The sequence below is a fragment of the Thalassophryne amazonica genome, chromosome 12 (assembly GCF_902500255.1).
Source record: "Thalassophryne amazonica chromosome 12, fThaAma1.1, whole genome shotgun sequence".
NCBI classification, from domain to species: Eukaryota; Metazoa; Chordata; class Actinopteri; order Batrachoidiformes; family Batrachoididae; genus Thalassophryne; species Thalassophryne amazonica.
Window position 1 is genome coordinate 3,132,581 of NC_047114.1, and position 27,872 is coordinate 3,160,452.

The 27,872-nt window shown below is 41.9% G+C and overlaps 1 protein-coding gene across 1 annotated transcript in view; it reads right to left on the bottom strand.

Annotated features, from left to right (window-relative positions):
* Nucleotides 1-27,872, bottom strand: part of LOC117522365 — a 55,081-nt gene that overhangs the window by 13,204 nt on the left and 14,005 nt on the right. The window contains exons 4-5 of the mRNA XM_034183762.1: nucleotides 9,913-10,008; nucleotides 6,379-6,422 (exon numbers count right to left, since the gene is read on the bottom strand). Of these exons, the coding sequence (XP_034039653.1) occupies nucleotides 6,379-6,422; nucleotides 9,913-10,008 (140 nt within the window). The remainder of the gene's footprint in view (nucleotides 1-6,378; nucleotides 6,423-9,912; nucleotides 10,009-27,872) is intronic.

The following is a 27,872-nucleotide window of genomic DNA, read 5'->3' on the forward strand; positions in this document are numbered from 1 at the left end:
TAGAGAACATAAAGAAGGAATCATATCCTTAAACCTAGTTACAGCGCTTTCTGAAAGATATAATATATAGCACCACAGACTAAAACAGTTAAATGTGGTCTATTAAACATTAGGTCTCTCTCTTCTAAGTCCCTGTTAGTAAATGATATAATAATTGATCAACATATTGATTTATTCTGCCTTACAGAAACCTGGTTACAGCAGGATGAATATGTTAGTTTAAATGAGTCAACACCCCGGAGTCACACTAACTGTCAGAATGCTCGTAGCACGGGCCGAGGCGGAGGATTAGCAGCAATCTTCCATTCCAGCTTATTAATTAATCAAAAACCCAGACAGAGCTTTAATTCATTTGAAAGCTTGACTGTTAGTCTTGTCCATCCAAATTGGAAGTCTCAAAAACCAGTTTTATTTGTTATTATCTATCGTCCACCTGGTCGTTACTGTGAGTTTCTCTGTGAATTTTCAGACCTTTTGTCTGACTTAGTGCTTGGCTCAGATAAGATAATTATAGTGGGCGATTTTAACATCCACACAGATGCTGAGAATGACAGCCTCAACACTGCATTTAATCTATTATTAGACTCTATTGGCTTTGCTCAAAAAGTAAATGAGTCCACCCACCACTTTAATCATATCTTAGATCTTGTTCTGACTTATGGTATGGAAATAGAAGACTTAACAGTATTCCCTGAAAACTCCCTTCTGTCTGATCATTTCTTAATAACATTTACATTTACTCTGATGGACTACCCAGCAGTGGAGAATAAGATTCATTACACTAGAAGAAAGCGCTGTAACTAGGTTTAAGGATATGATTCCTTCTTTATGTTCTCTAATGCCATATACCAACAGTGCAGAGTAGCTACCTAAACTCTGTAAGTGAGATAGAGTATCTCGTCAATAGTTTTATATCCTCATTGAGGACAACTTTGGATGCTGTAGCTCCTCTGAAAAAGAGAGCCTTAAATCAGAAGTGCCTGACTCCGTGGTATAACTCACAAACTTGCAGCTTAAAGCAGATAACCCGTAAGTTGGAGAGGAAATGGCGTCTCACTAATTTAGAAGATCTTCACTTAGCCTGGAAAAAGAGTCTGTTGCTCTATAAAAACGCCCTCCGTAAAGCTAGGACATCTTACTACTCATCACTAACTGAAGAAAATAAGAACAACCCCAGGTTTCTTTTCAGCACTGTAGCCAGGCTGACAAAGAGTCAGAGCTCTATTGAGCCGAGTATTCCTTTAACTTTAACTAGTAATGACTTCATGACTTTCTTTGCTAATAAAATTTTAACTATTAGAGAAAAAATTACTCATAACCATCCCAAAGACGTGTCGTTATCTTTTGCTGCTTTCAGTGATGCCGGTATTTGGTTAGACTCTTTCTTTCCGATTGTTCTGTCTGAGTTATTTTCATTAGTTACTACCTCCAAACCATCAACATGTCTACTAGACCCCATTCCTACCAGGCTGCTCAAGGAAGCCCTACCATTAATTAATGCTTCAATCTTAAATATGATCAATCTATCTTTATTAGTTGGCTATGTACCACGGGCTTTTAAGGTGGCAGTAATTAAACCATTACTTAAAAAGCCATCACTTGACCCAGCTATCTTAGCTAATTATAGGCCAATCTCCAACCTTCCTTTTCTCTCAAAAATTCTTGAAAGGGTAGTTGTAAAACAGCTAACTGGTCATCTGCAGAGGAATGGTCTATTTGAAGAGTTTCAGTCAGGTTTTAGAATTCATCATAGTACAGAAACATCATTAGTGAAGGTTACAAATGATCTTCTTATGGCCTCAGACAGTGGACTCATTTCTGTGCTTGTTCTGTTAGACCTCAGTGCTGCTTTTGATACTGTTGACCATAAAATTTTATTACAGAGATTAGAGCATGCCATAGGTATTAAAGGCACTGCGCTGTGGTGGTTTGTATCATATTTATCTAATAGATTACAATTTGTTCATGTAAATGGGGAATCTTCTTCACAGACTAAGATTAATTATGGAGTTCCACAAGGCTCTGTGCTAGGACCAATTTTATTCACTTTATACATGTTTCCCTTAGGCAGTATTATTAGATGGCATTGCTTAAATTTTCATTATTACGCAGATGTTACCCAGCTTTATCTATCCATGAAGCCAGAGGACACACACCAATTAGCTAAACTGCAGGATTGTCTTACAGACATAAAGACATGGATGACCTCTAATTTCCTGCTTTTAAACTCAGATAAAACTGAAGTTATTGTACTTGGCCCCACAAATCTTAGAAACATGGTGTCTAACCAGATCCTTACTCTGGATGGCATTACCCTGACGTCTAGTAATACTGTGAGAAATCTTGGAGTCATTTTTGATCAGGATATGTCATTCAATGTGCATATTAAACAAATATGTAGGACTGGTTTTTTTGCATTTGCGCAATATCTCTAAAATTAGAAAGGTCTTGTCTCAGAGTGATGCTGAAAAACTAATTCATGCATTTATTTCCTCTAGGCTGGACTATTGTAATTCATTATTATCAGGTTGTCCTAAAAGTTCCCTGAAAAGCCTTCAGTTAATTCAAAATGCTGCAGCTAGAGTACTGACGGGGACTAGTAGGAGAGAGCATATTTCACCCATATTGGCCTCTCCTCATTGGCTTCCTGTTAATTCTAGAATAGAATTTAAAATTCTTCTTCTTACTTATAAGGGTTTGAATAATCAGGTCCCATCTTATCTTAGGGACCTCATAGTACCATATCACCCCAATAGAGCGCTTCGCTCTCAGACTGCAGGCTTACTTGTAGTTCCTAGGGTTTGTAAGAGTAGAATGGGAGGCAGAGCCTTCAGCTTTCAGGCTCCTCTCCTGTGGAACCAGCTCCCAATTCCGATCAGGGAGACAGACACCCTCTCTACTTTTAAGATTAGGCTTAAAACGTTCCTTTTTGCTAAAGCTTATAGTTAGGGCTGGATCAGGTGACCCTGAACCATCCCTCAGTTATGCTGCTATAGACTTAGACTGCTGGGGGGTTCCCATGATGCACTGAGTGTTTCTTTCTCTTTTTGCTCTGTATGCACCACTCTGCATTTAATCATTAGTGATTGATCTCTGCTCCCCTCCACAGCATGTCTTTTTCCTGGTTCTCTCCCTCAGCCCCAACCAGTCCCAGCAGAAGACTGCCCCTCCCTGAGCCTGGTTCTGCTGGAGGTTTCTTCCTGTTAAAAGGGAGTTTTTCCTTCCCACTGTTGCCAAGTGCTTGCTCACAGGGGGTCGTTTTGACCGTTGGGGTTTTTCCGTAATTATTGTATGGCCTTGCCTTACAATATAAAGTGCCTTGGGGCAACTGTTTGTTGTGATTTTCCGCTATATAAATAAAATTGATTTTATTTTATTTGATTTGTATTTCCTTCACGCACACTCTTGCATTTGTCTGTTTCTTCTTTGTTTTCCCTGTGTGTTCACTTACACTCTTGCATGTGCTTGTTTCATCTTTGTCTCTGTTTTCCCCGTACATTCACTTACTCTCTTGCACTTGTCTGTTTCATCTTTGTCACAGTCTGCCTGATTCACTCCCTCACTCTCTTGCTCTCCCATTCTACTCTTACAAACCCTAGGAACTACAAGTAAGCCTGCAGTCTGAGAGCGAAGCACTCTATTGGGGTGATATGGTACTACGAGGTCCCTAAGATAAGATGGGACCTGATTATTCAAAACCTTATAAGTAAGAAGAAGAATTTTAAATTCTATTCTGGAATTAACAGGAAGCCAATGAAGAGAAGCCAATATGGGTGAAATATGCTCTCTCCTTCCTGTCCCTGTCAGTACTCTAGCTGCAGCATTTTGAATTAACTGAAGGCTTTTCAGGGAACTTTTAGGACAACCTGATAATAATGAATTACAATAGTCCAGCCTAGAAGAAATAAATGCATGAATTAGCTTTTCAGCATCACTCTGAGACAAGACCTTTCTGATTTTAGAGATATTGCGCAAATGCAAAAAAGCAGTCCTACATATTTGCTTAATATGTGCATTGAAGGACATATCCTGATCAAAAATGACTCCAAGATTTCTCACAGTATTACTGGAGGTCAGGGTAATGCCATCCAGAGTAAGGATCTGGTTAGACACCATGTTTCTAAGATTTGTGGGGCCAAGTACAATAACTTCAGTTTTATCTGAATTTAAAAGCAGGAAATTAGAGGTCATCCATGCCTTTATGTCTGAAAGACATTCCTGCAGTTTAACTAATTGGTGTGTGTCCTCTGGCTTCATGGATAGATAAAGCTGGGTATCATCTGCGTAACAATGAAAATTTAAGCAATGCTTTTTAATAATACTGCCTAAGGGAAGCATGTATAAAGTGAATAAAATCGGTCCTAGCACAGAACCTTGTGGAACTCCATAATTAACCTTAGTCTGTGAAGAAGACTCCCCATTTACATGAACAAATTGTAATCTATTAGATAAATATGATTCAAACCACCGCAGCCCAGTGCCTTTAATACCTATGACATGCTCTAATCTCTGTAATAAAATTTTATGGTCAACAGTATCAAAAGCAGCACTGAGGTCTAACAGGACGAGCTCAGAGATGAGTCCACTGTCCGAGGCCATAAGAAGATCATTTGTAACAAACGGTGACCAAAATCTGTGACTATAAAGGAACAAACTAAACACATGGCTAAGGTCTAAAAGATAATAAACACAGCAAAGAACCTATAGATTACCGGCTGAACTGACTGAAACAACTAAATACTACATTATAAGAATCAGAAGAAAAATCAGAATGCCTAACAGTGGAAACAACAATAACTGGACAGAAACAATGACTGAATAAACCACATGTCTAAAATATAAATAACAGAAAATGCAAAAATAAACAGAAAACAAAACAAGAGACTACAGGATACAGAACAGAAAATAAATCATGAACTCAGAACAAAACTAATGACTAGAAAACTGAGCCGTGGAAAGGGGAAATAAGAGAACTGAACCCACCCGGGGTCAGAACCTGACACAAACAGGTGTGAAAACAGAACCTCCACCCAACGTCATTGGCAGAGGTAATAATAATTATCATTATCACACTTAAATATAACAATATTAATGAATTAGCATAATTATTAGTAGAAATGTCACACTTAAGACACAAACATAAATCAGCAATTGTCAAAACTTGTCATTAATATACAGTTAATGAGAGTTGTACAAATAATATTTATATTCTGTGTATTTCTGTAACAAATTCTGATAAAGGTCAGAGGTCTGGGAGCATGTGGGAGCCAGACAGCCGAGTCCACCACAGTACAGAACCACCGTAGAACCTAGATAGCAACCACACGGGCAAAAAAACAGTCCATCGCTACCTCCTGAAAGTAACCATCTATGTGCCACAACCAGGTGAAAGGTGAGCAGCGTCTCCTTGGGTTTCTTCAGCCACTGGGGTCCTCAGTACTGAGACACTTGGATGCTACATCAGGCCCAGAGAAATGCGACTCATGACTAAAATGTCGGAGCTGAAGTTCCTTCACTTTGAAAGTCGCAGTTCTCATCTGAGTCTCCCTAAGAAATCACTCATTTGATACAAAATCATTCCAGCAAGACCCAAGGATCCTGGTTCCAAAGACATCCAGCCATCACCTGGGGTCTCACAACCATACAGCAAGACAGGAAGCACCAGGACTCTAAAGACTTGGACCTTTATTCTCCTGCAAAGGTATCAGCACCACCAAACACCTCTGACCTTTGACCTCATGATTCCATAAGATCTTCCCAGGTGTCTCTCAAACTCATAGGCTGAGCTCCCAGAGATGTGAACATCACTGCTGAGATCAGTGAATGTCTCCACAAGTTCAGCTCCTTCATCACATACAGATACTCTTCTGAGTGCAGGAAGCCATTAAACTGTTTGGACCCAAGTCTTTATCCAGGACAACCTCAAACCCAGACACTCTAATTCTGCAAAGATCACAGCATCGTCTGAGAAGTCAAGGTCAGCAAACCTTTCCTTGCCATCAAAAGCTCTAAAGTCTCTGGTTTCCACAACCCAATCCAACACTCAGTCCAGGCAAGATCTCAAGAGTGTAGAAGCCAGAACACGTCCCTGAGGAACTCCGGTTTTCAATGAGAAAAAAAAAAAATCACTGCTCCTGCTCTGGACAGCACTCACAGTATCTGTGTCCAGGCTGGCTGTGATGTCCAGCAACTTCTTGGGGATCCTACAAAGACTGAGGATGCCCCAGAGAGCAGTCCGAGCAACCAATCAAACGCTGAGCAATATTCAATATTCAAGTTGCATTTCTCAACTGTAAAATACAGTACCATTATTCATTTTAACTGCATTGATTAAAAATACATATATTTACAAAAAACAAAAAAAGTTTTGCTTCTTACCTGATAAACATCACATGCTGTGCAAAAAGAAACCTGCCATGAAGCTGCAAAAGAATCATAAACATACATGTTGGTTTGTTTCAGCCTGAGAAAGATTCATTTATTTATCAAATTATTTTATTACAAACATTATTTTATTTGATATTTTCCTACATTTGTTTAATGTTTAAACATTTGCACCCTGTAGATTCACATCAATGTACGTGAGACATTATCTATGAAAAGGGACTGAAAACTCATAAAGTGTTTCATCTTATGAACAATCAAAAGAAACTCATTTAAAATTAAAATGTTGAAAATTCAGGCTCAAAACCGAGAAACTCAACATCAGTACAAATACAGACACCTTTTAAAATAACATGGAAAACATCACTTTTACAGTCTTAAGAAAAGACAAATCAGGGGATGATGCAAGAACATTTACAATCAATCAATCAATCAATCAACTTTTTTCTTATATAGCGCCAAATCACAACAAACAGTTGCCCCAAGGCGCTTTATATTGTAAGGCAAGGCCATACAATAATTATGAAAAACCCCAACGGTCAAAACGACCCCCTATGAGCAAGCACTTGGCAACAGTGGGAAGGAAAAACTCCCTTTTAACAGGAAGAAACCTCCAGCAGAACCAGGCTCAGGGAGGGGCAGTCTTCTGCTGGGACTGGTTGGGGCTGAGGGAAAAAAACAGGAAAAAGACATGCCGTGAAGGGGGGCAGAGATCGATCACTAATGATTAAATGCAGAGTGATGCATACGGAGCAAAAAGAGAAAGAAACAGTGCATCATGGGAACCCCCCCACAATCTACGTCTAAAGCAGCATAACCAAGGGATGGTCCAGGGTCACCTGATCCAGCCCTAACTATAAGCCTTAGCGAAAAGGAAAGTTTTAAGCCTAATCTTAAAAGTAGAGAGGGTATCTGTCTCCCTGATCTGAATTGGGAGCTGGTTCCACAGGAGAGGAGCCTGAAAGCTGAAGGCTCTGCCTCCCATTCTACTCTTACAAACCCTAGGAACTACAAGTAAGCCCGCAGTCTGAGAACGAAGCGCTCTAATGGGGTGATATGGTACTACGAGGTCCCTAAGATAAGATGGGACCTGATTATTCAAAACATTATAAGTAAGAAGAAGAATTTTAAATTCTATTCTAGAATTAACAGGAAGCCAATGAAGAGAGGCCAACACGGGTGAGATATGCTCTCTCCTGCTAGTCCCCGTCAGTACTCTAGCTGCAGCATTCTGAACCAACTGAAGGCTTTTTAGGGAACTTTTAGGACAACCTGATAATAATGAATTACAATAGTCCAGCCTAGAGGAAATAAATGCATGAATTAGTTTTTCAGCATCACTCTGAGACAAGACCTTTCTGATTTTAGAGATATTGCGTAAATGCAAAAAGGCAGTCCTACATATTTGTTTAATATGCGCTTTGAATGACATATCCTGATCAAAAATGACTCCAAGATTTCTCACAGTATTACTAGAGATCAGGGAAATGCCATCCAGAGTAAGGATCTGGTTAGACACCATGCTTCTAAGATTTGTGGGGCCAAGTACAATAACTTCAGTTTTATCTGAGTTTAAAAGCAGGAAATTAGAGGCCATCCATGTCTTTATGTCTGTAAGACAATCCTGCAGTTTAGCTAATTGGTGTGTATCCTCTGGCTTCATGGATAGATAAAGCTGGGTATCATCTGCATAACAATGAAAATTTAAGCAATACCGTCTAATAATACTGCCTAAGGGAAGCATGTATAAAGTGAATAAAATTGGTCCTAGCACAGAACCTTGTGGAACTCCATAATTAACTTTAGTCTGTGAAGAAGATTCCCCATTTACATGAACAAACTGTAATCTATTAGACAAATATGATTTCCAAGTCACTGAACATCTCATGGATGGGATTTCAAAGCACAGTCAGGAACCGGAGGGTGTCCAGTTTGTTGACCTCAAAGTTGCATCTGAGGCTTCTGTTGGCTTCATCAGGAAGTGACCTCGGAGGTGCACTGAGCAGGACTGAGGTTGAGTGTGAAGTGACTGGGATGAGAATCAGCACCTCCAAATCTAAGACCATGGTCCTCTGTTGTCCCCTCTGGGTCAGAGGAGAGTTACTGCCCCAAGTGGAGGAGTTCGAAATATGTTTGGGTCTTGTTCATGAGTTGGGGTAAGTTGGAGCATGAGATTGATTGGCAGATTGTGGCGGCATCTGATGTTTTACAGACGCTGTACCCAGCCGTCATACTGAAGAAGGAGCCAAAAGTATGTACTTACCACCCACCCGGAAATGAACATTCTTTGAATGTTTGCACGAACATCATATGAACAAAGAATGAGGACAGGTAATGTTTGTATGTGAACATTCAATGAACATTACACAAACGTTCACAAATGTTCAGAACATTAAATGAACATTTGTAGAGTGTTTGAATGTGAATCTGGTCTTAAGGTGCGCTGACACTTGCACGACTTTGATCCGCGTACTTGCATGCACTTTGTCGTGACGATCTCCACCCGCTGTGTTCCCAGCTGGATGCCACGCGTTGTGCGCTGGACGCTGCGTATAGAAAATAATCATTTCGGAGCGGATTAATCATTTTCTCTCTGAGTTGGCTGTTGAAAAACACCTCTAATCACTTCCAGAAGCACAGAGGACTGTTTCAGCTGCAGCTTTTCAGTCTCTTGTGCGCATGCGCTTAATGAGGTGGAGAACACATTTGGAACCGTCTAAAAGGTAATTGTCATGTTTATATTGTAATAGCTTGGTAAAACAGTTGCATGTTCATTCTTTCTTATGACCAGCTGTTAAATTATGTTTATGACAGATTTAACATCTCGTTATAATTGTTCAGACGAGCTGCACTCTTATGCGGTGCACTGATGCGATCACTCGCACTCACACACAGTGTTTTTGAATTGTTTGCGTAATGTTTACGTGAAATTCATGTAATTAATGCGTGATGGAGATTTTGAACATTTCAAAATATTCTTTGTGCTCTTGCACAAAGCCGCACACAGTTTACAACGGTTTACAACGAGTTTGAGACAAGTTTACTCTCATGCATGGCAGAGTGGGTGCAAGTGCGCAGATCAAAGTTGTGGAAGTGTCAGGGGCCTTTACACTGCTGGACAGGGTGAGAAGCTCGACTATCTGGGAGGGACTCTGAGTAGAGCTGCAGCCTCTTCACATCGAATGGAGCCACTTGAGGTGGTTCGGGGACCTTGTGAAGATGCCCCCTGGACATCTCCCAGTGAGGTCTTCCAGGCACGTCAATCCGGGAGGACACCCCAGGGAAGACCCAGGGACACACTGGAGGAGTTATATTTCGCAGCTGACACTCTGCTGTTGTTGACATACTGGGAGTCCAGGAGGGAAGCAATGCGGAAGAAAATAGTTTTTAGAAATGGTGACATGGTGATCTTCAACTGTGACTGAGCGCGCCAAAAAAAAGGACATAAAACAAACAAACAAACGCTTTTATCTTTCTGATGACTGCAGTCATTGTGATTCATGGACAATGTTCATGAGTTGGACTCACCTCTGCAGCAAACACCAACCAACACCAACAGCAACGTGACGACTACTACAATGGCAAGTGTCAAAATGAGTGGAAGTCCAGAAGATGGAGGAGGACCTGTACACAAAAACAATATAACATGAGATGTTTTCATCCACAAACACAGAATGGAACCGGCAACTGTTCAAAAGTCACAAGATCAAACCCACAGAGAAGAGATCAACAGAGCTGAGGAACACCGCAGCCAAAAAGTTACACGTTCAACCTCCTGACCTTTTTGCTCCAGGCGGGTGAATCACTAAATAACTATAGTTAACTATTATTAACTAGTTGACTAGTGACTCTGGACTTATGACAGCAACATGCCCACTTCAGTTTTTTTGTTGCACACTGAAGATGTTTGGGATGAAAAGATAAACGTGAGAGTTTGGAAATGTTTGTATCAGAATGAAGAAACTAAAATACCAGCTGTGTCTTCTCACAATAAATATGTTTGAATGTCTGCTCTTTTTTTTTTTTTGGGGGGGGGGGGGGGGTTCACCCATGAATAAATGTTATTAGCACAACCAAAAAAAATTTAATTTTTTTTTTGTCCCCAAATTGGAGTAAGGGGGGTGGGGTGGGGGTGGGGGTGGGGGGGCAGGGAATGATGCAAAGAAAAAAAAATCTATGAAGGACAATGAAAGGAAAAAAGAAAAACTTGTGTTTTCTTTTCTTTCTTGAAGTTTAAATGTTGATTGTTTAAATGTTTAAATGCCATTTTTTTGTCTTTATCTTATACTGAAAAATCTTGTTGTGTGGGCCGCCAGAAGAGGAGGTACTGCTGGCCCACCACCAGAGGGCGCCCTGTCTGAAGTGCGGGCTTCAGGCACGAGAGGGCGCTGCCGCCATGGACGCAGCCGGGGGTGACAGCTGTCGCTCATTACCTCTTGACAGCTGTCACCCATCTACTCAACATCATCTCACTCCATAAAGACCAGACGTCATCTCCACCTCGTTGCCGAGATATCATACTTCATAGGAGGTAATACTCTCAGCCTTTTTTTGTGAGATTTGTAACTCTGTTATTGTGAGAATTTGCAGGAGAACCGGTCGTTTGTGAGGAGGCTGTGCAAGACGGCGCTCCTTTTCAGCTGAGACCGCTGCAACATATTGAATGAGAGGTGGAGGTGGCATTCCCACCGTTGTTGTTACTGGGTGTACACACACCCACACTTGACTGTATTTGTTCTTCGCCAGCAGTACCAGATCCGACAGTCGGGGACGGTGATCACCTGGGAATTCAGGACTTGGCGGCTCCAGTATTCACCAGGTTCTGGGGCGGCGGAAATCGTGTGGTTCCGGCTCTTCTCAGGACAGACGTCTTCTATCCTTGAGCCTGCCCACACGTCACCTCGGTGTATTGACTGTTATGATATTCTGTGATTGTTTGTATGTTCGTTGTGCACATTCACAACATTAAATTGTTACTTTTTGGCTCATCTATTGACCGTTCATTTGCGCCCCCTGTTGTGGGTCCGTGTCACTACACTTTCCCAACAAATCTGAACATTTCTCACTGTGTTCAACAATATGCAATAATTTTTACTCTGCATGTGTCTGTCTGTTGACTTAACTTATTGTTAACTGTTGCAATAATTTGCAATTTCACATATTATATTATTGTCTTGTAATGAAAGATATGGTTTACAATAAAAATTAATATATTACTTTGCAAATTTGACTTCTGTGTCAATGGAAAGAGTTGCTGAATAAATACAAATCCAGTTGTGATGAATAGAGACTGCCCCCCTCCCCATCTGCCCCCAACCAAACATTTCTGGATCCACCCCTGAACTGAACATAACCTTTGTCACCACATTTTATATTTTTACTCCGTAACTCAATAACTTTCAACCACAGAGAGAACAAACACTATTTTTTTTAATGTTGTTGGTGATTTTGTCTTTATTTTTCTTGTGCTGTGAAATAAAAATGTTTTTATGATGTAATTTATTCGATATTAAAGTGTGTGTTATTTTCCTTTTGACAGGCGGGATGCACGGGGATGGTAGGACACAAATGCACAGCTCCGGCATACAGCTCTGTTTGTTAGTGGTCTTTACTAAAGGAAAATGCAGAGGTCGGTACACGAGCAGGCAGTCCAACACAAGCAGCAGTACAGAAATCATCAGGCAAAATGGCGTGGTCAAAACAACAGGCAGGAGGTCAGGTACACACTATGAGGCAGGCAGGAACAAGAACACAGGTACAGAGCTGGAATGCAGGCACAAGGCACGACAAACTGGCAGAGAACAATACCACCCAGTGAGCTTATAAAACCCCAGGCGGCAATCAACAAATCAGGAACAGGTGCACATGGAAAGCACCAGAAGCAGGGCGTGGCCAGAGAGCGAAAGAGAAACACCCATTACCAAGAACCAATAAGAGAAACAGACAGACAGACCCAAGCAGAAAAATCCCCCCCCCCCCCAAAAAAACACACAAAAGAACAAAACTCAGGCCCTGACAGTACCCGCCCCCCCTCCATGGCTGACCCTGAACGGCCCAGGCAAACCAGGATGAGAGGAGTGAAACTCACGAATCAGAGCGGGGTCCAGAACAAAGCGGGAGGGAATCCATGACCGCTCCTCAGGGCCATAACCCTCCCAATCCACCAAATACTGAACCCCACGGCCACAGCGGCGAGAGGCCAGGAGCCGCCGCACCGCGAACGCCGGGCCACCATCCACGAACCGGGCGATAGGAGGGGGAACGGCAGGAGGGCACAAAGGACTGGCCCTAGCAGGTTTAATCTGACTGGTATGAAAGGATGAATGAATGCGGAGTGACCTGGGGAGACGAAGACGAACAGAAACGGGGTTAATAATTCTGGACACAGGAAATGGACCGAAGAACCTGGGAGCCAGTTTACGAGACAGTCCTCTCAATTTCAGATGGCGGGTAGAAAGCCACACTTTTTGGCCGGGAACATAGGCAGGAGCAGGGGACCTTCTACGGTCAGCGGCAGACTTATAGGCCTGTGAGGTGCTAAACTAAAACCCTCTTGGCCCGCTCCCAGGTCCGTCGGCAGCGGAGGATGAGAGGAAGTGCAGAAGGAACCGAAGAGTCAAGATCTAGAGGAGGAAACAGAGACGGTTGATGACCAAAAACGATGTGAAAGGGTGAGTAACCAGTAGATGCTGAAGGCAAATGATTATGGGCTAGTTCAACCCAGGGCAGTTGGACGGACCAGGTGGCAGGCTGCTGGGAGGTTAAAATTCGGAGTCCCTTTTCCAAATCTTGGTTAACCCGCTCGGTTTGACCATTGGCTTGTGGATGGTAACCCGAGGTTAAACTAGCTGAAACCCCAAGGAGATGGCAGAATTCCCTCCAGAAGCGTGATACAAATTGAGGACCCCGATCCGACACAATATCAATCAATTCAATCAGTTTTATTTATATAGTGCCAAATCACAACAAACAGTTGCCCCAAGGCGCTTTATATTGTAAGGCAAGGCCATACAATAATTACGTAAAAACCCCAACGGTCAAAACGACCCCCTGTGAGCAAGCACTTGGCGACAGTGGGAAGGAAAAACTCCCTTTTAACAGGAAGAAACCTCCAGCAGAACCAGGCTCAGGGAGGGGCAGTCTTCTGCTGGGACTGGTTGGGGCTGAGGGAGAGAACCAGGAAAAAGACATGCTGTGGAGGGGAGCAGAGATCAATCACTAATGATTAAATGCAGAGTGGTGCATACAGAGCAAAAAGAGAAAGAAACACTCAGTGCATCATGGGAACCCCCCAGCAGTCTAAGTCTATAGCAGCATAACTAAGGGATGGTTCAGGGTCACCTGATCCAGCCCTAACTATAAGCTTTAGCAAAAAGGAAAGTTTTTAGCCTAATCTTAAAAGTAGAGAGGGTATCTGTCTCCCTGATCTGAATTGGGAGCTGGTTCCACAGGAGAGGAGCCTGAAAGCTGAAGGCTCTGCCTCCCATTCTACTCTTACAAACCCTAGGAACTACAAGTAAGACTGCAGTCTGAGAGCGAAGCGCTCTATTGGGGTGATATGGTACTATGAGGTCCCTAAGATAAGATGGGACCTAATTATTCAAAACCTTATAAGTAAGAAGAAGAATTTTAAATTCTATTCTAAAATTAACAGGAAGCCAATGAAGAGAGGCCAATATGGGTGAGATATGCTCTCTCCTTCTAGTCCCCGTCAGTACTCTAGCTGCAGCATTTTGAATTAACTGAAGGCTTTTCAGGGAACTTTTAGGACAACCTGATAATAATGAATTACAATAGTCCAGCCTAGAGGAAATAAATGCATGAATTAGTTTTTCAGCATCACTCTGAGACAAGACCTTTCTCATTTTAGAGATATTGCGTAAATGCAAAAAAGCAGTCCTACATATTTGTTTAATATGCACATTGAATGACATATCGTGATCAAAATGACTCCAAGATTTCTCACAGTATTACTAGAGGTCAGGGTAATGCCATCCAGAGTAAGGATCTGGTTAGACACCATGTTTCTAAGATTTGTGGGGCCAAGTACAATAACTTCAGTTTTATCTGAGTTTAAAAGCAGGAAATTAGAGGTCATCCATGTCTTTATGTCTGTAAGACAATCCTGCAGTTTAGCTAATTGGTGTGTGTCCTCTGGCTTCATGGATAGATAAAGCTGGGTATCATCTGCGTAACAATGAAAATTTAAGCAATGCCGTCTAATAATACTGCCTAAGGGAAGCATGTATAAAGTGAATAAAATTGGTCCTAGCACAGAACCTTGTGCAACTCCATAATTAACCTTAGTCTGTGAAGAAGATTCCCCATTTACATGAACAAATTGTAATCTATTAGATAAATATGATTCAAACCACCACAGCGCAGTGCCTTTAATACCTATGGCATGCTCTAATCTCTATAATAAAATTTTATGGTCAACAGTATCAAAAGCAGCACTGAGGTCTAACAGAACAAGCACAGAGATGAGTCCACTGTCTGAGGCCATAAGAAGATCATTTGTAACCTTCACTAATGCTGTTTCTGTACTATGATGAATTCTAAAACCTGACTGAAACTCTTCAAATAGACCATTCCTCTGCAGATGATCACTTAGCTGTTTTACAACTACCCTTTCAAGAATTTTTGAGAGAAAAGGAAGGTTGGAGATTGGCCTATAATTAGCTAAGATAGTTGGGTCAAGTGATGGCTTTTTAAGTAATGGTTTAATTATTGCCACCTTAAAAGCCTGTGGTACATAGCCAACTAATAAAGACAGATTGATCATATTTAAGATCGAAGCATTAAATAATGGTAGGGCTTCCTTGAGCAGCCTGGTAGGAATGGGGTCTAATAGACATGTTGATGGTTTGGATGAAGTAACTAATGAAAATAACTCAGAACAATCGAAGAGAAAGAGTCTAACCAAATACCGGCATCACTGAAAGCAGCCAAAGATAACAATATGTCTTTGGGATGGTTATGAGTAATTTTTTCTCTAATAGTTAAAATTCTATTAGCAAAGAAAGTCATGAAGTCATTACTAGTTAAAGTTAAAGGAATACTCTGCTCAATAGAGCTCTGCCTCTTTGTCAGCCTGGCTACAGTGCTGAAAAGAAACCTGGGGTTGTTCTTATTTTCTTCAGTTAGTGATGAGTAGTAAGATGTCCTAGCTTTACGGAGGGCTTTTTTTATAGAGCAACAGACTCTTTTTCCAGGCTAAGTGAAGATCTTCTAAATTAGTGAGACGCCATTTCCTCTCCAACGTACGGGTTATCTGCTTTAAGATGCGAGTTTGTGAGTTATACCACAGAGTCAGGCACTTCTGATTTAAGGCTCTCTTTTTCAGAGGAGCTACAGCATCCAAAGTTGTCTTCAATGAGGATGTAGAACTATTGATGAGATACTCTATCTCACTTACAGAGTTTAGGTAGCTACTCTGCACTGTGTTGGTATATGGCATTAGAGAACATAAAGAAGGAATCATATCCTTAAACCTAGTTACAGTGCTTTCTGAAAGACTTCTAGTGTAATGAAACTTATTCCCCACTGCTGGGTAGTCCATATACTGGGGAAAACCATGGATTCTAAAGATGCTCGTAAGCATCACCTCCGCGGTTTCCTTGGCTGAAGGTAACTTGGGCAGGGGAACAAAATGAGCCATTTTGGATCATCTATCAACTACGGACAAAATCACAGTGTTTCCTCTAGAGGGCGGAAGACCAGTTACAAAATCCATAGTAATGTGTGACCATGGATGAGCAGGAACAGGCAACGGCATTAACAATCCTGCAGGAGGGCGATTGGACGTCTTATGCATAGCACAGGTTTGACAAGCATTAACATATTCGGTTACATCATTCACCATTCCCGTCCACCAAAATCTCTGCTGAAGTACCGACTGAGTCTTTTTTATACCCAGATGGCAAGCAAAGCGGCTGTCGTGTCCCCACTTGATTACTTCCCCCCTGAGTGCGGCAGGAACAAAAAGCCCTTCAGCAGGACAGGCGGATGGCACCGGAACCCCATCAGCTGCCGACCGGACTCTCGACTCGATTTCCCATGTGAGAGCGGAAACAAAACAGGAAGCAGGCAGGATGGGTTCAGGATCTGCTGGGGCGTTGACAGGTTCCCCCTGATGAGACAAGGCATCGGGTTTCCCATTTTTTGTCCCTGACGAGACAAGGCATCGGGTTTCCCGTTTTTTGTCCCAGGCCGGTATGACAACACGAAACTGAATCTGCTAAAAAATATTGCCCACCTAGCTTGACGAGCGTTAAGGCGTTTGGCCGATCGCAAATACTCCAGATTTTTATGATCGGTATAAACCAGAAAAGGTGTTTGTGCCCCCTCCAGCCAGTGGCGTCACTCCTCCAAGGCCACCTTTACCGCCAACAGCTCGCGGTCCCCGATGCTGTAATTTCGCTCAGCAGGTGTCAACTTCTTGGACAAATAGGCGCACGGATGCAGCCTATTGTCTTCAGCACATCGTTGAGACAGTACCGCACCCACTCCAAAATCGGAAGCGTCTACCTCTACCACGAACTGTCGGGCGGGGTCAGGGAGGAGCAGCATGGGGGCCTCAGTAAAGCGATTCTTTAAGACCCTGAAAGCATTCTCGCACTCCGGCGTCCAGGAAAATGACCGGAGGGATGATGTGGCGTCATGAAGAGGAGATGCAATGGAACTGAAATTACGAATGAACTTGCGGTAGAAATTAGTGAAGCCCAGGAATTTCTGGACCTCCTTACGAGAAGATGGAACAGGCCAATCTCGTACCGCAGCCACCTTGGCAGGATCCATTTTAATTTCACCTTCTGAAATCACAAACCCCAAGAAAGAAACAGAAGATTGGTGAAATTCACATTTTTCAGCTTTGACAAACAGGCTGTGGCTTAACAGGGTCTGAAGTACGGTGCGAACATGTTCAATATGCGAATCTAGATCAGGTGAGAAAATCAAAATATCGTCCAGATAAACAAATACAAACAGTTCCGCAACACATCATTTACCAGGTTTTGAAACACAGCTGGGGCATTTGTGAGACCAAATGGCATCACTAAATATTCATAGTGCCCCGAGGGTGTATTGAATGCCGTTTTCCACTCGTCTCCTTCTCTGATCCGAACAAGATGATACACCTTACGGAGATCTAATTTCGTAAACACCATAGCTCCTTCCAATAACTCAAAAGCTGATGAGATGAGCGGCAGAGGATAACGGTTCTTTTTTTTTTTCCAACTTTATTTATAATTTTTTAGTAACACAAATACAGTTCTGAAACACAAGATATAAGAATTCAACAATCAAACATATACCCCAAACCCACCGTACGTGCCCACAGATTATATTGAATAGAACAATAAAGAAAGCAACAATCATAAGCCACACAAAAAGAAAAGGGATGCTACAAAACATTTTCAAACTATGACACTCTGAAAAGAAAGATTACTTACATACGCCAGAAAGGGATTCCAAATATTGACAAATTTATGTTGCAAACCAGATACACTGAGCCTAATTTTCTCACACTTAAGGAAATACAATACATCTCTAATCCACTGAATGTGAGTAGGTGGACGAGCAGATTTCCAGTGCAACAATATTAGCTTTCTTGCTAATAAAGTTGTAAAGGCAATCATGTCCCTGTATACGGGGGAGAGCCCAGGCAGAGAGGGATAAACTCCAAAAAGTGCAGTAATTGCCACAGGGGCAAGTGTAATACCAGACACTTTAGATAATGTATGGAAGACCTCACACCAGAAATGTTTTAAAGCCGGGCAAAGCAAGAACATGTGAAAATAATCCGAAGGGTCCTGTTGACAACGGTCACAGGCTGAAGATGTCCCTTCAAATATTTTCGCAAGCCTGGCCTTAGTGTAATGGGTGCGATGCAAAATTCTACACTGTGGGAAACAATGTTTCGCACAAATGGAAGATTTATGAACCCGGCGTAGGATTTCTTTCCACGTTTCGTCCGGAATAACCTCTCCCAAGTCAGTTTTCCAACTGGCCTTGACCGCCACAGAACTGTCTGGACAAAGATTAAAAATATTTAAATAAAAATATGAAATTGCCCCTCCAATAGATGGAGCGGGTACTAAAAATTTGTCAAAGTCTTGACTGTCCGGGATAGAAGGGAAACATTGAAAAGTGCTTTGAATAAAGGTACGCACTTGGAGGTACCTAAAAAAATGCACTTGAGGCAATGAAAACCTCTCTGCCAGTTGTTGAAAAGATGCAAGACACCCCCCACATACAAATCTTTTACAGTTTTCAGTCCCAATTTTGTCCAAACTGAGAAAGCATCATCAATTATAGAAGGAGGGAAAACTGGATTGGCCATGATTGGAGCTGTAGTAGATGAAGTCTGAAATCCAAAATAACGGTGAAATTGGCACCATATTCTAAGACAAGAAACAACAATTACATTCTTAGAGTAAGCTCGGGGTGAGAATGAGAGAGGTAGATGTAATAGGGCCTTTAGTGTGACTGGTTTTGAGGAGTTGGCCTCAATATCCAACCAGAGTGGAGCATGTTCAAGGGATTCATATTGAAGCCAGTAGCCCAAATTTCTAATGTTAGCTGCCCAATAATAGAACAACAGGTTAGGAAGTGCCATTCCACCAATCACCTTGGGTTTCTGTAATGACTGCAGTTTCAGTCTAGGAGGCTTCTTACCCCAGATAAAGTCCAGAATGAGACTATCAATCTTGCGAAAAAAGGTGCAAGGGAGGAAACTTGGTCTTGTTAGGAGAGATGGCATCCATCCCACTTTGGATGGAGCAGCTCTCATTTCTAGAAATCTGGCCAATTTTCTTAAATCCTCCAAACCGTGACTATCCAGGGTTGGGACCAGGAAGCAGAGTTGTAGTCTTACACACCTCTCTGCAGCTTCTCTCCCCCTGCCATCCCCTCATTACCCCATCCCCGTAGAGACGGTGCCTGCTCCCAGACTACCAATAACCAGCAAAAATCTATTTAAGCATAAAAATTCAAAAAGAAAAAATAATATAGCACCTTCAACTGCACCACAGACTAAAACAGTTAAATGTGGTCTATTAAACATTAGGTCTCTCTCTTCTAAGTCCCTGTTAGTAAATGATATAATAATTGATCAACATATTGATTTATTCTGCCTTACAGAAACCTGGTTACAGCAGGATGATTATGTTAGTTTAAATGAGTCAACACCCCCGAGTCACACTAACTGCCAGAACGCTCGTAGCACGGGCCGAGGCGGAGGATTAGCAGCAATCTTCCATTCCAACTTATTAATTAATCAAAAACCCAGACAGAGCTTTAATTCATTTGAAAGCTTGACTCTTAGTCTTGTCCATCCAAATTGGAAGTCCCAAAAACCAGTTTTATTTGTTATTATCTATCGTCCACCTGGTCGTTACTGTGAGTTTCTCTGTGAATTTTCAGACCTTTTGTCTGACTTAGTGCTTAGCTCAGATAAGATAATTATAGTGGGCGATTTTAACATCCACACAGATGCTGAGAATGACAGCCTCAACACTGCATTTAATCTATTATTAGACTCAATTGGCTTTGCTCAAAATGTAAATGAGTCCACCCACCACTTTAATCATATCTTAGATCTTGTTCTGACTTATGGTATGGAAATTGAAGACTTAACAGTATTCCCTGAAAACGCCCTTCTGTCTGATCATTTCTTAATAACATTTACATTTACTCTGATGGACTACCCAGCAGTGGGGAATAACTTTCATTACACTAGAAGTCTTTCAGAAAGCGCTGTAACTAGGTTTAAGGATATGTTTCCTTCTTTATGTTCCCTAATGCCATATACCAACACAGTGCAGAGTAGCTACCTAAACTCTGTAAGTGAGATAGAGTATCTCGTCAATAGTTTTACATCCTCATTGAAGACAACTTTGGATGCTGTAGCTCCTCTGAAAAAGAGAGCTTTAAATCAGAAGTGCCTGACTCCGTGGTATAACTCACAAACTCGTAGCTTAAAGCAGATAACCTGTAAGTTGGAGAGGAAATGGCGTCTCACTAATTTAGAAGATCTTCACTTAGCCTGGAAAAAGAGTCTGTTGCTCTATAAAAAAAAGCCCTCCGTAAAGCTAGGACATCTTACTACTCATCACTAATTGAAGAAAATAAGAACAACCCCAGGTTTCTTTTCAGCACTGTAGCCAGGCTGACAAAGAGTCAGAGCTCTATTGAGCCGAGTATTCCTTTAACTTTAACTAGTAATGACTTCATGACTTTCTTTGCTAATAAAATTTTAACTATTAGAGAAAAAATTACTCATAACCATCCCAAAGACATATCGTTATCTTTGACTGCTTTCAGTGATGCCGGTATTTGGTTAGACTCTTTCTCTCAGATTGTTCTGTCTGAGTTATTTTCATTAGTTACTTCATCCAAACCATCAACATGTCTATTAGACCCCATTCCTACCAGGCTGCTCAAGGAAGCCCTACCATTATTTAATGCTTCGATCTTAAATATGATCAATCTATCTTTATTAGTTGGCTATGTACCACAGGCTTTTAAGGTGGCAGTAATTAAACCATTACTTAAAAAGCCATCACTTGACCCAGCTATCTTAGCCAATTATAGGCCAATCTCCAACCTTCCTTTTCTCTCAAAAATTCTTGAAAGGGTAGTTGTTTGCAGAGGAATGGTCTATTTGAAGAGTTTCAGTCAGGTTTTAGAATTCATCATAGTACAGAAACAGCATTAGTGAAGGTTACAAATGATCTTATGGCCTCAGACAGTGGACTCATCTCTGTGTTTGTTCTGTTAGACCTCAGTGCTGCTTTTGATACTGTTGACCATAAAATTTTATTACAGAGATTAGAGCATGCCATAGGTATTAAAGGCACTGCGCTGCGGTGGTTTGAATCATATTTATCTAATAGATTACAATTTGTTCATGTAAATGGGGAATCTTCTTCACAGACTAAGGTTAATTATGGAGTTCCACAAGGTTCTGTGCTAGGACCAATTTTATTCACTTTATACATGCTTCCCTTAGGCAGTATTATTAGACGGCATTGCTTAAATTTTCATTGTTACACAGATGATACCCAGCTTTATCTATCCATGAAGCCAGAGGACACACACCAATTAGCTAAACTGCAGGATTGTCTTACAGACATAAGGACATGGATGACCTCTAATTTCCTGCTTTTAAACTCAGATAAAACTGAAGTTATTGTACTTCGCCCCACAAATCTTAGAAACATGGTGTCTAACCAGATCCTTACTCTGGATGGCATTATCCTGACCTCTAGTAATACTGTGAGAAATCTTGGAGTCATTTTTGATCAGGATATGTCATTCAAAGCGCATATTAAACAAATATGTAAGACTGCTTTTTTGCATTTACGCAATATCTCTAAAATTAGAAAGGTCTTGTCTCAGAGTGATGCTGAAAAACTAATTCATGCATTTATTTCCTCTAGGCTGGACTATTGTAATTCATTAATTCTAGAATAGAATTTAAAATTCTTCTTCTTACTTATAAGGTTTTGAATAGTCAGGTCCCTTCTTATCTTAGGGACCTCATAGTACCATATCACCCCAATAGAGCGCTTCGCTCTCAGACTGCAGGCTTACTTGTAGTTCCTAGGGTTTGTAAGAGTAGAATGGGAGGCAGAGCCTTCAGCTTTCAGGCTCCTCTCCTGTGGAACCAGCTCCCAATTCGGATCAGGGAGACAGACACCCTCTCTACTTTTAAGATTAGGCTTAAACCTTTCCTTTTTGCTAAAGCTTATAGTTAGGGCTGGATCGGGTGACCCTGAACCATCCCTTAGTTATGCTGCTATAGACTTAGACTGCTGGGGGGTTCCCATAATGCACTGAGTGTTTCTTTCTCTTTTTGCTCTGTATGCACCACTCTGCATTTAATCATTAGTGATTGATCTCTGCTCCCCTCCACAGCATGTCTTTTTCCTGGTTCTCTCCCTCAGCCCCAACCAGTCCCAGCAGAAGACTGCCCCTCCCTGAGCCTGGTTCTGCTGGAGGTTTCTTCCTGTTAAAAGGGAGTTTTTCCTTCCCACTGTTGCCAAGTGCTTGCTCACAGGGGGTCGTTTTGACCGTTGGGGTTTTTCCGTAATTATTGTATGGCTTTGCCTTACAATATAAAGCGCCTTGGGGCAACTGTTTGTTGTGATTTGGCGCTATATAAATACATTGATTTGATTTGAGTTTGAGTTTGAAACAAATAAGAAAACCTGGGAAAAATATTCATCTTGATAGAATTTACCTTGGCTGCTCTGGATAGATTAAGAAGAGACCAGCGATCCAAATCATGTTTAACTTGCGATAACAGTGAAAATAAATTTTTCTTTAAAAGGTTATTAAATGTATCTGCTATAAATATACCTAAGTAACGGAAGCCAGACTTAGCAACCTTGAATGGAAGAGTTTGTAGAGGGAATTCCTTGGCAGGTTTATTAATGGGAAAAACTTCACTCTTGCCTAGATTCAATTTGTACCCAGAAACCTCAACGAAGGACTCTAATATTGACAGGACAGCAGGGATTGAGCTAGGGAGATCTGATACAAATAGCAACAGGTCATCTGCATACAAAGAAACCTTCAGCTCCACACTGTTTCGAGAAATACCTGTAAATTTAGGGTGTGTCCTCAAAGCAATTGAAAGTGGTTCCATGACAATTGCGAACAATAAAGGACTAAGTGGACACCCTTGTCTAGTCGAGCGTGTCAGAGGAAAAAATTTAGAAGTATAACCATTGGTCTTAACCGCAGCCTGTGGCGACATATAAAGTAACCTAACCCAAGAAATAAATTTTTCCCCAAAGCCAAATTTACGTAGAGTGAAAAAAGATAGTCCCATTCTACTCTATCGAAGGTTTTTTCCGCATCCAATGCAACCAAGACCTCCGAAAGTGTCGAAGATGTTGAGTTATAAACCACATTAAGCACTCGTCTAATGTTAAAAAAAGAGTGACGGCCCCGAATAAACCCTGTTTGGTCAAGGGAGATAACTGAAGGGAGAACTTTTTCCAATCTCTGGGCCAATAATTTGGACAATATCTTAAAATCTGCATTTAATAAACTAATAGGCCGATAGGAGCCGCACTGTAAAGGATCCTTGCCCTTTTTCACCAATACAGTAATACAAGCTTGGGACAGAGTTTCAGGAAGGACCCCAGCTCTAAAGGACTCACAATACATATTCAACATTAAAGGTGCAAGCTGTTTCCAGCTGGAAACCTGTCCGAACCTGGGGATTTGCCACTGGTCAATGATTTAACTGCCAGTTCGAGTTCTGCAAGTGTAATTGGTTGTTCCAAATCATCTACTAAATTTGGGCCAATGGTAGGGACATTAATTTGGTCGAACAAAGGTTCAAAATCTGTTGTTGACGTGTTCGGAGGAGTATAGGGAACTATAAAAATCCATAAAAGCTTTATTAATTTCTAGTGGATCCGATGTGACACCAGCAGAGGATTTGATTTGTGGAATTACTTGAGAGGATGTAGTACGTAAACGGTGTGCCAATAGTTTACCAGTCCGATCGCCTTGCTCATAATATGTGGACCTGGAGTGAAGCAGAAGCTCCGAGGTGTATTGTGTCATCTCTAAGTCATATTCTGTCTGCACAGAGATCCGTTCCTTAAAAACATCTGATGAATTTGAGGCGGCATAAAGGGAGTCTAAATGTGATAGACGCTGTGCAAGTTGAGCCAATTTCTCCTTTCTATGCCTTTTCCTGTGTGCTACATATGAAATTATCTCTCCCCTTATAAAAGCTTTTAAAGTCTCCCACAGCAGAGAGGCCTTAACATCAGGGTTTTCATTAACTTCCAAAAAAAAACCAACAATTCGTTCAGAAACAAATTTGACAAAATTCTCTTCAAGGAGTAGGCTACAATTAAGACGCCAGGGTGGGCGGAAATTTGAATGTTTGCAAAAACGAACCTTCATGGAAACAGCTGCATGATCTGATAGGACTATTGGGTTGTATTTACAATCTGAAATGGACATAAGAAGTGTACTATCCACCAGAAAATAATCAATTCGTGTAAATGTATGGTGTACATTAGAGAAAAAAAGAATATTCTTTTCTAGTAGGATTATGAAAACGCCAGGGGTCAATGACATTAAACTCTTCCATAAAGAGATTAATAGTCTTAGCTGATTTAGAGTAAACCCCCGTAGCTGGTGAAGATCGATCTAATTTAGGATACAGCCAGCAATTAAAATCACCCCCCAGAATCAGTTGATGTGAAGAGAGATCTGGCAAAAGAGAAAAGAACCTGCTAAAAAAAAGCCTCATCGTCCCAAACAGGTGCAAAAATGTTAGCCAAAACAACACTTATGTCATAAATACGTGCAGTAATGATAAGAAATCTACCAGAAGGATCAGAAGTGGTATTACAATGAATAAAAGGTATTGACTTATGTATCATAATAGCCACCCCTCTTGACCTACTAGAAAAGGAGGAAAAAAGACTTGGCCAGTCCAACCTCGCCTCAATTTTGGCAGATCACAAGTTGTCAAATGGGTTTCCTGAAGATAAGTTATTTGGGCACCAAGATGGCGTACATAGTGTAAGATCTTATTACATTTAAGTGGGTTATTCAATCCTTTACAGTTCAGAGTAACAAATGTAATATCCCCTCCTATGGGACTAGTGACCTTCACCTGTGCCATAAGTAAAAGACCAAAATAATAATAATAAAAACAGCATCCTGAAAAACATTTGGTAAAAACATAAAAACTGCTCTATAGTTTAGACATGTACAGTACCCCTTCCCCAGAATGACAAATAACCAAACACACCCACCCCACAAAGAACAACTGAGGCCCCAACCCCCTCTCCACACACCTGTGAAGGAAGCCCCATCCCACCCCGTAAACACACCAAATTCTGTCGCTCTACACAGTTTAAATTTCCTGCTCCTTGGCGACCAAGGGGGGGTGCAATAAATTATAAATGCCCCATAAAAGGAGGATAAAAATAACAAAAGATAGCAACAGTGATAAATTTAAGGGCACACAGTGCGCTATTCATCATACATCTTAGGTCCAACAACACTAAACCAAAAACAGCTACTCAGTTAACACTTGTTTAAACAAAGCTAGAGTATTAAATCCTAATGCAATAAACAAAAGTTAAACATGTAGTCAGAACATACCCAGAATATGCGCGCTGCCAAAGTCATCGTGACAGAGGGAAAAAAAAAAAAGCAGCGTCCAGGTTATCCACAGCTGCTATGTTAACATTAGTCCTCCTCCAGTGACTCTGGTCCAGCTGAAGTTTTCAGCCTCTCCACAAAGTCCATAGCCCGCTTCGGATCATCAAATCTCCGCGTCTGTCTGTCTGGCATTGTAATGTGCAGTACCGCTGGGTAGCGTAATCCAAACTTCACATTAGCACACAAACCAAGCTCTTTCTTAATTTTGAAGAAGGCTGCTCGCTGTTTCGCCACAGTGGGCGTAAAGTCCGGAAAAATGTGCACCCTCTTGCCATTAAACATCAGCGGGGAAATTTCACTCACTCGGCGTAGTATAATATTCCTGGTCTGGAACTGGGTCACTCATACAGTCACTGGCCGCGGAGCCTCACCGTCCTTTGGTTTAGCACGTAGCGTACGGTGAGCCCTATCCAATATAGGTAAATCTTCAAGCCGTAGCACGTCCCGTAAAAACTTAGCTATAAAGTCAGTGGGGTGAGGGCCCTCTGCACCCTCAGGAATACCCACAATTCGGATATTATTCCAATGGGAGCGAGCTTCCAAATCCTCACACTTTTTGTTTAGGGACTGCACCGTAGATAGCTTTTCAACCACGTCCAGAAGGCTAGCTAGTTTACCTTCATTGTCATTAGGGTTTGTAAGAGTAGAATGGGAGGCAGAGCCTTCAGCTTTCAGGCTCCTCTCCTGTGGAACCAGCTCCCAATTCAGATCAGGGAGACAGATACCCTCTCTACTTTTAAGATTAGGCTTAAAACTTTCCTTTTTGCTAAAGCTTATAGTTAGGGCTGGATCAGGTGACCCTGAACCATCCCTTAGTTATGCTGCTATAGACGTAGACTGCTGGGGGGTTCCCATGATGCACTGTTTCTTTCTCTTTTTGCTCTGTATGCACCACTCTGCATTTAATCATTAGTGATCGATCTCTGCTCCCCTCCACAGCATGTCTTTTTCCTGGTTCTCTCCCTCAGCCCCAACCAGTCCCAGCAGAAGACTGCCCCTCCCTGAGCCTGGTTCTGCTGGAGGTTTCTTCCTGTTAAAAGGGAGTTTTTCCTTCCCACTGTAGCCAAGTGCTTGCTCACAGGGGGTCGTTTTGACCGTTGGGGTTTTACATCATTATTGTATGGCCTTGCCTTACAATATAAAGCGCCTTGGGGCAACTGTTTGTTGTGATTTGGCGCTATATAAAAAAATTGATTGATTAGCCGACTGCTCCAATTCCCGTATAGCTCCGCCGTACGAGACGACCTTCTCCTCCAATGGTTTCAAAGCAGATGTTATCTCTTTCTTAACAGTCTCTGAGACCACAGATTCAAACTTAGAAATTATATCAGTACACATATCCTCCATTTTATCCTCAAGTCTCCGCAGCAAGGCATCATTACCATCGAGCTTCTCTTGTGTCTCAGGGTCAGGCGAGTATCGTGGCTTCGAGCGGCCTTCTCCACGAAGAAAAACCCCGCCCAAGCAGGTGACGAGGAATGACGAATTAGCCCAGCTGCTAAGGACTCCTGTATGTACTCGTTCATTGTGTGGCGTTCAGGTGCCGACAGAGAAAATAATTTTCCCCGGGGTGGGCTTGCCCCAGGAAGGAGCTCGATGGCGCAATCATACACACGATGAGGAGGTAGTGATTTGGCCCTGCTTTTGCTAAAAACTGTAGCTAAATCATGAAAGCAAGCAGGAACCCCAGTGAGATCCAAGTTAGCAACAGGCTGAGAGAGAACTGATCTTGAAAGACAGGAGTTATCACAAGCTGGGCCCCATGACACAATTTTCCCCTCAGCCCAATTAAAATGAGGACAGTGCTGCTGTAACCAGGAGTGCCCCAGAATAAGCAGATGTGTCATCTTGTCAAACACATAAAAACTGATCATTTCGGAGTGATTCTCTGTCACAATCAAAGAAACAGACTGAGTGCGGTGACACGTCCCAATTCACGGCCATCCACAGCACGCACCACCAGAGGGCGCGAGAGCTCTACTAAATTCAGATGCAGGGACCTGGCAATTAAATTTGTGTCAGAACCGGAATCAATGAAGGCTGACAAGGAAACAGAGGAATGCTCAGAGGAGAGCCTCACAGGAATAACATTTTGTGCTGTGGATGGAGAAATAGAATTTAGACTCACCCATATGTCTGACTTTGGCAGCAAGGTGGCACCCCTGGCTAGGCAATGACTAATCATGTGTCCTGAATCACCACAGTAAAAACAAAGTCCGTTGTCACGACGACGCTGCTTCTCAGCGGAGGAGAGGTGAATGCGGCCCAGCTGCACGGGC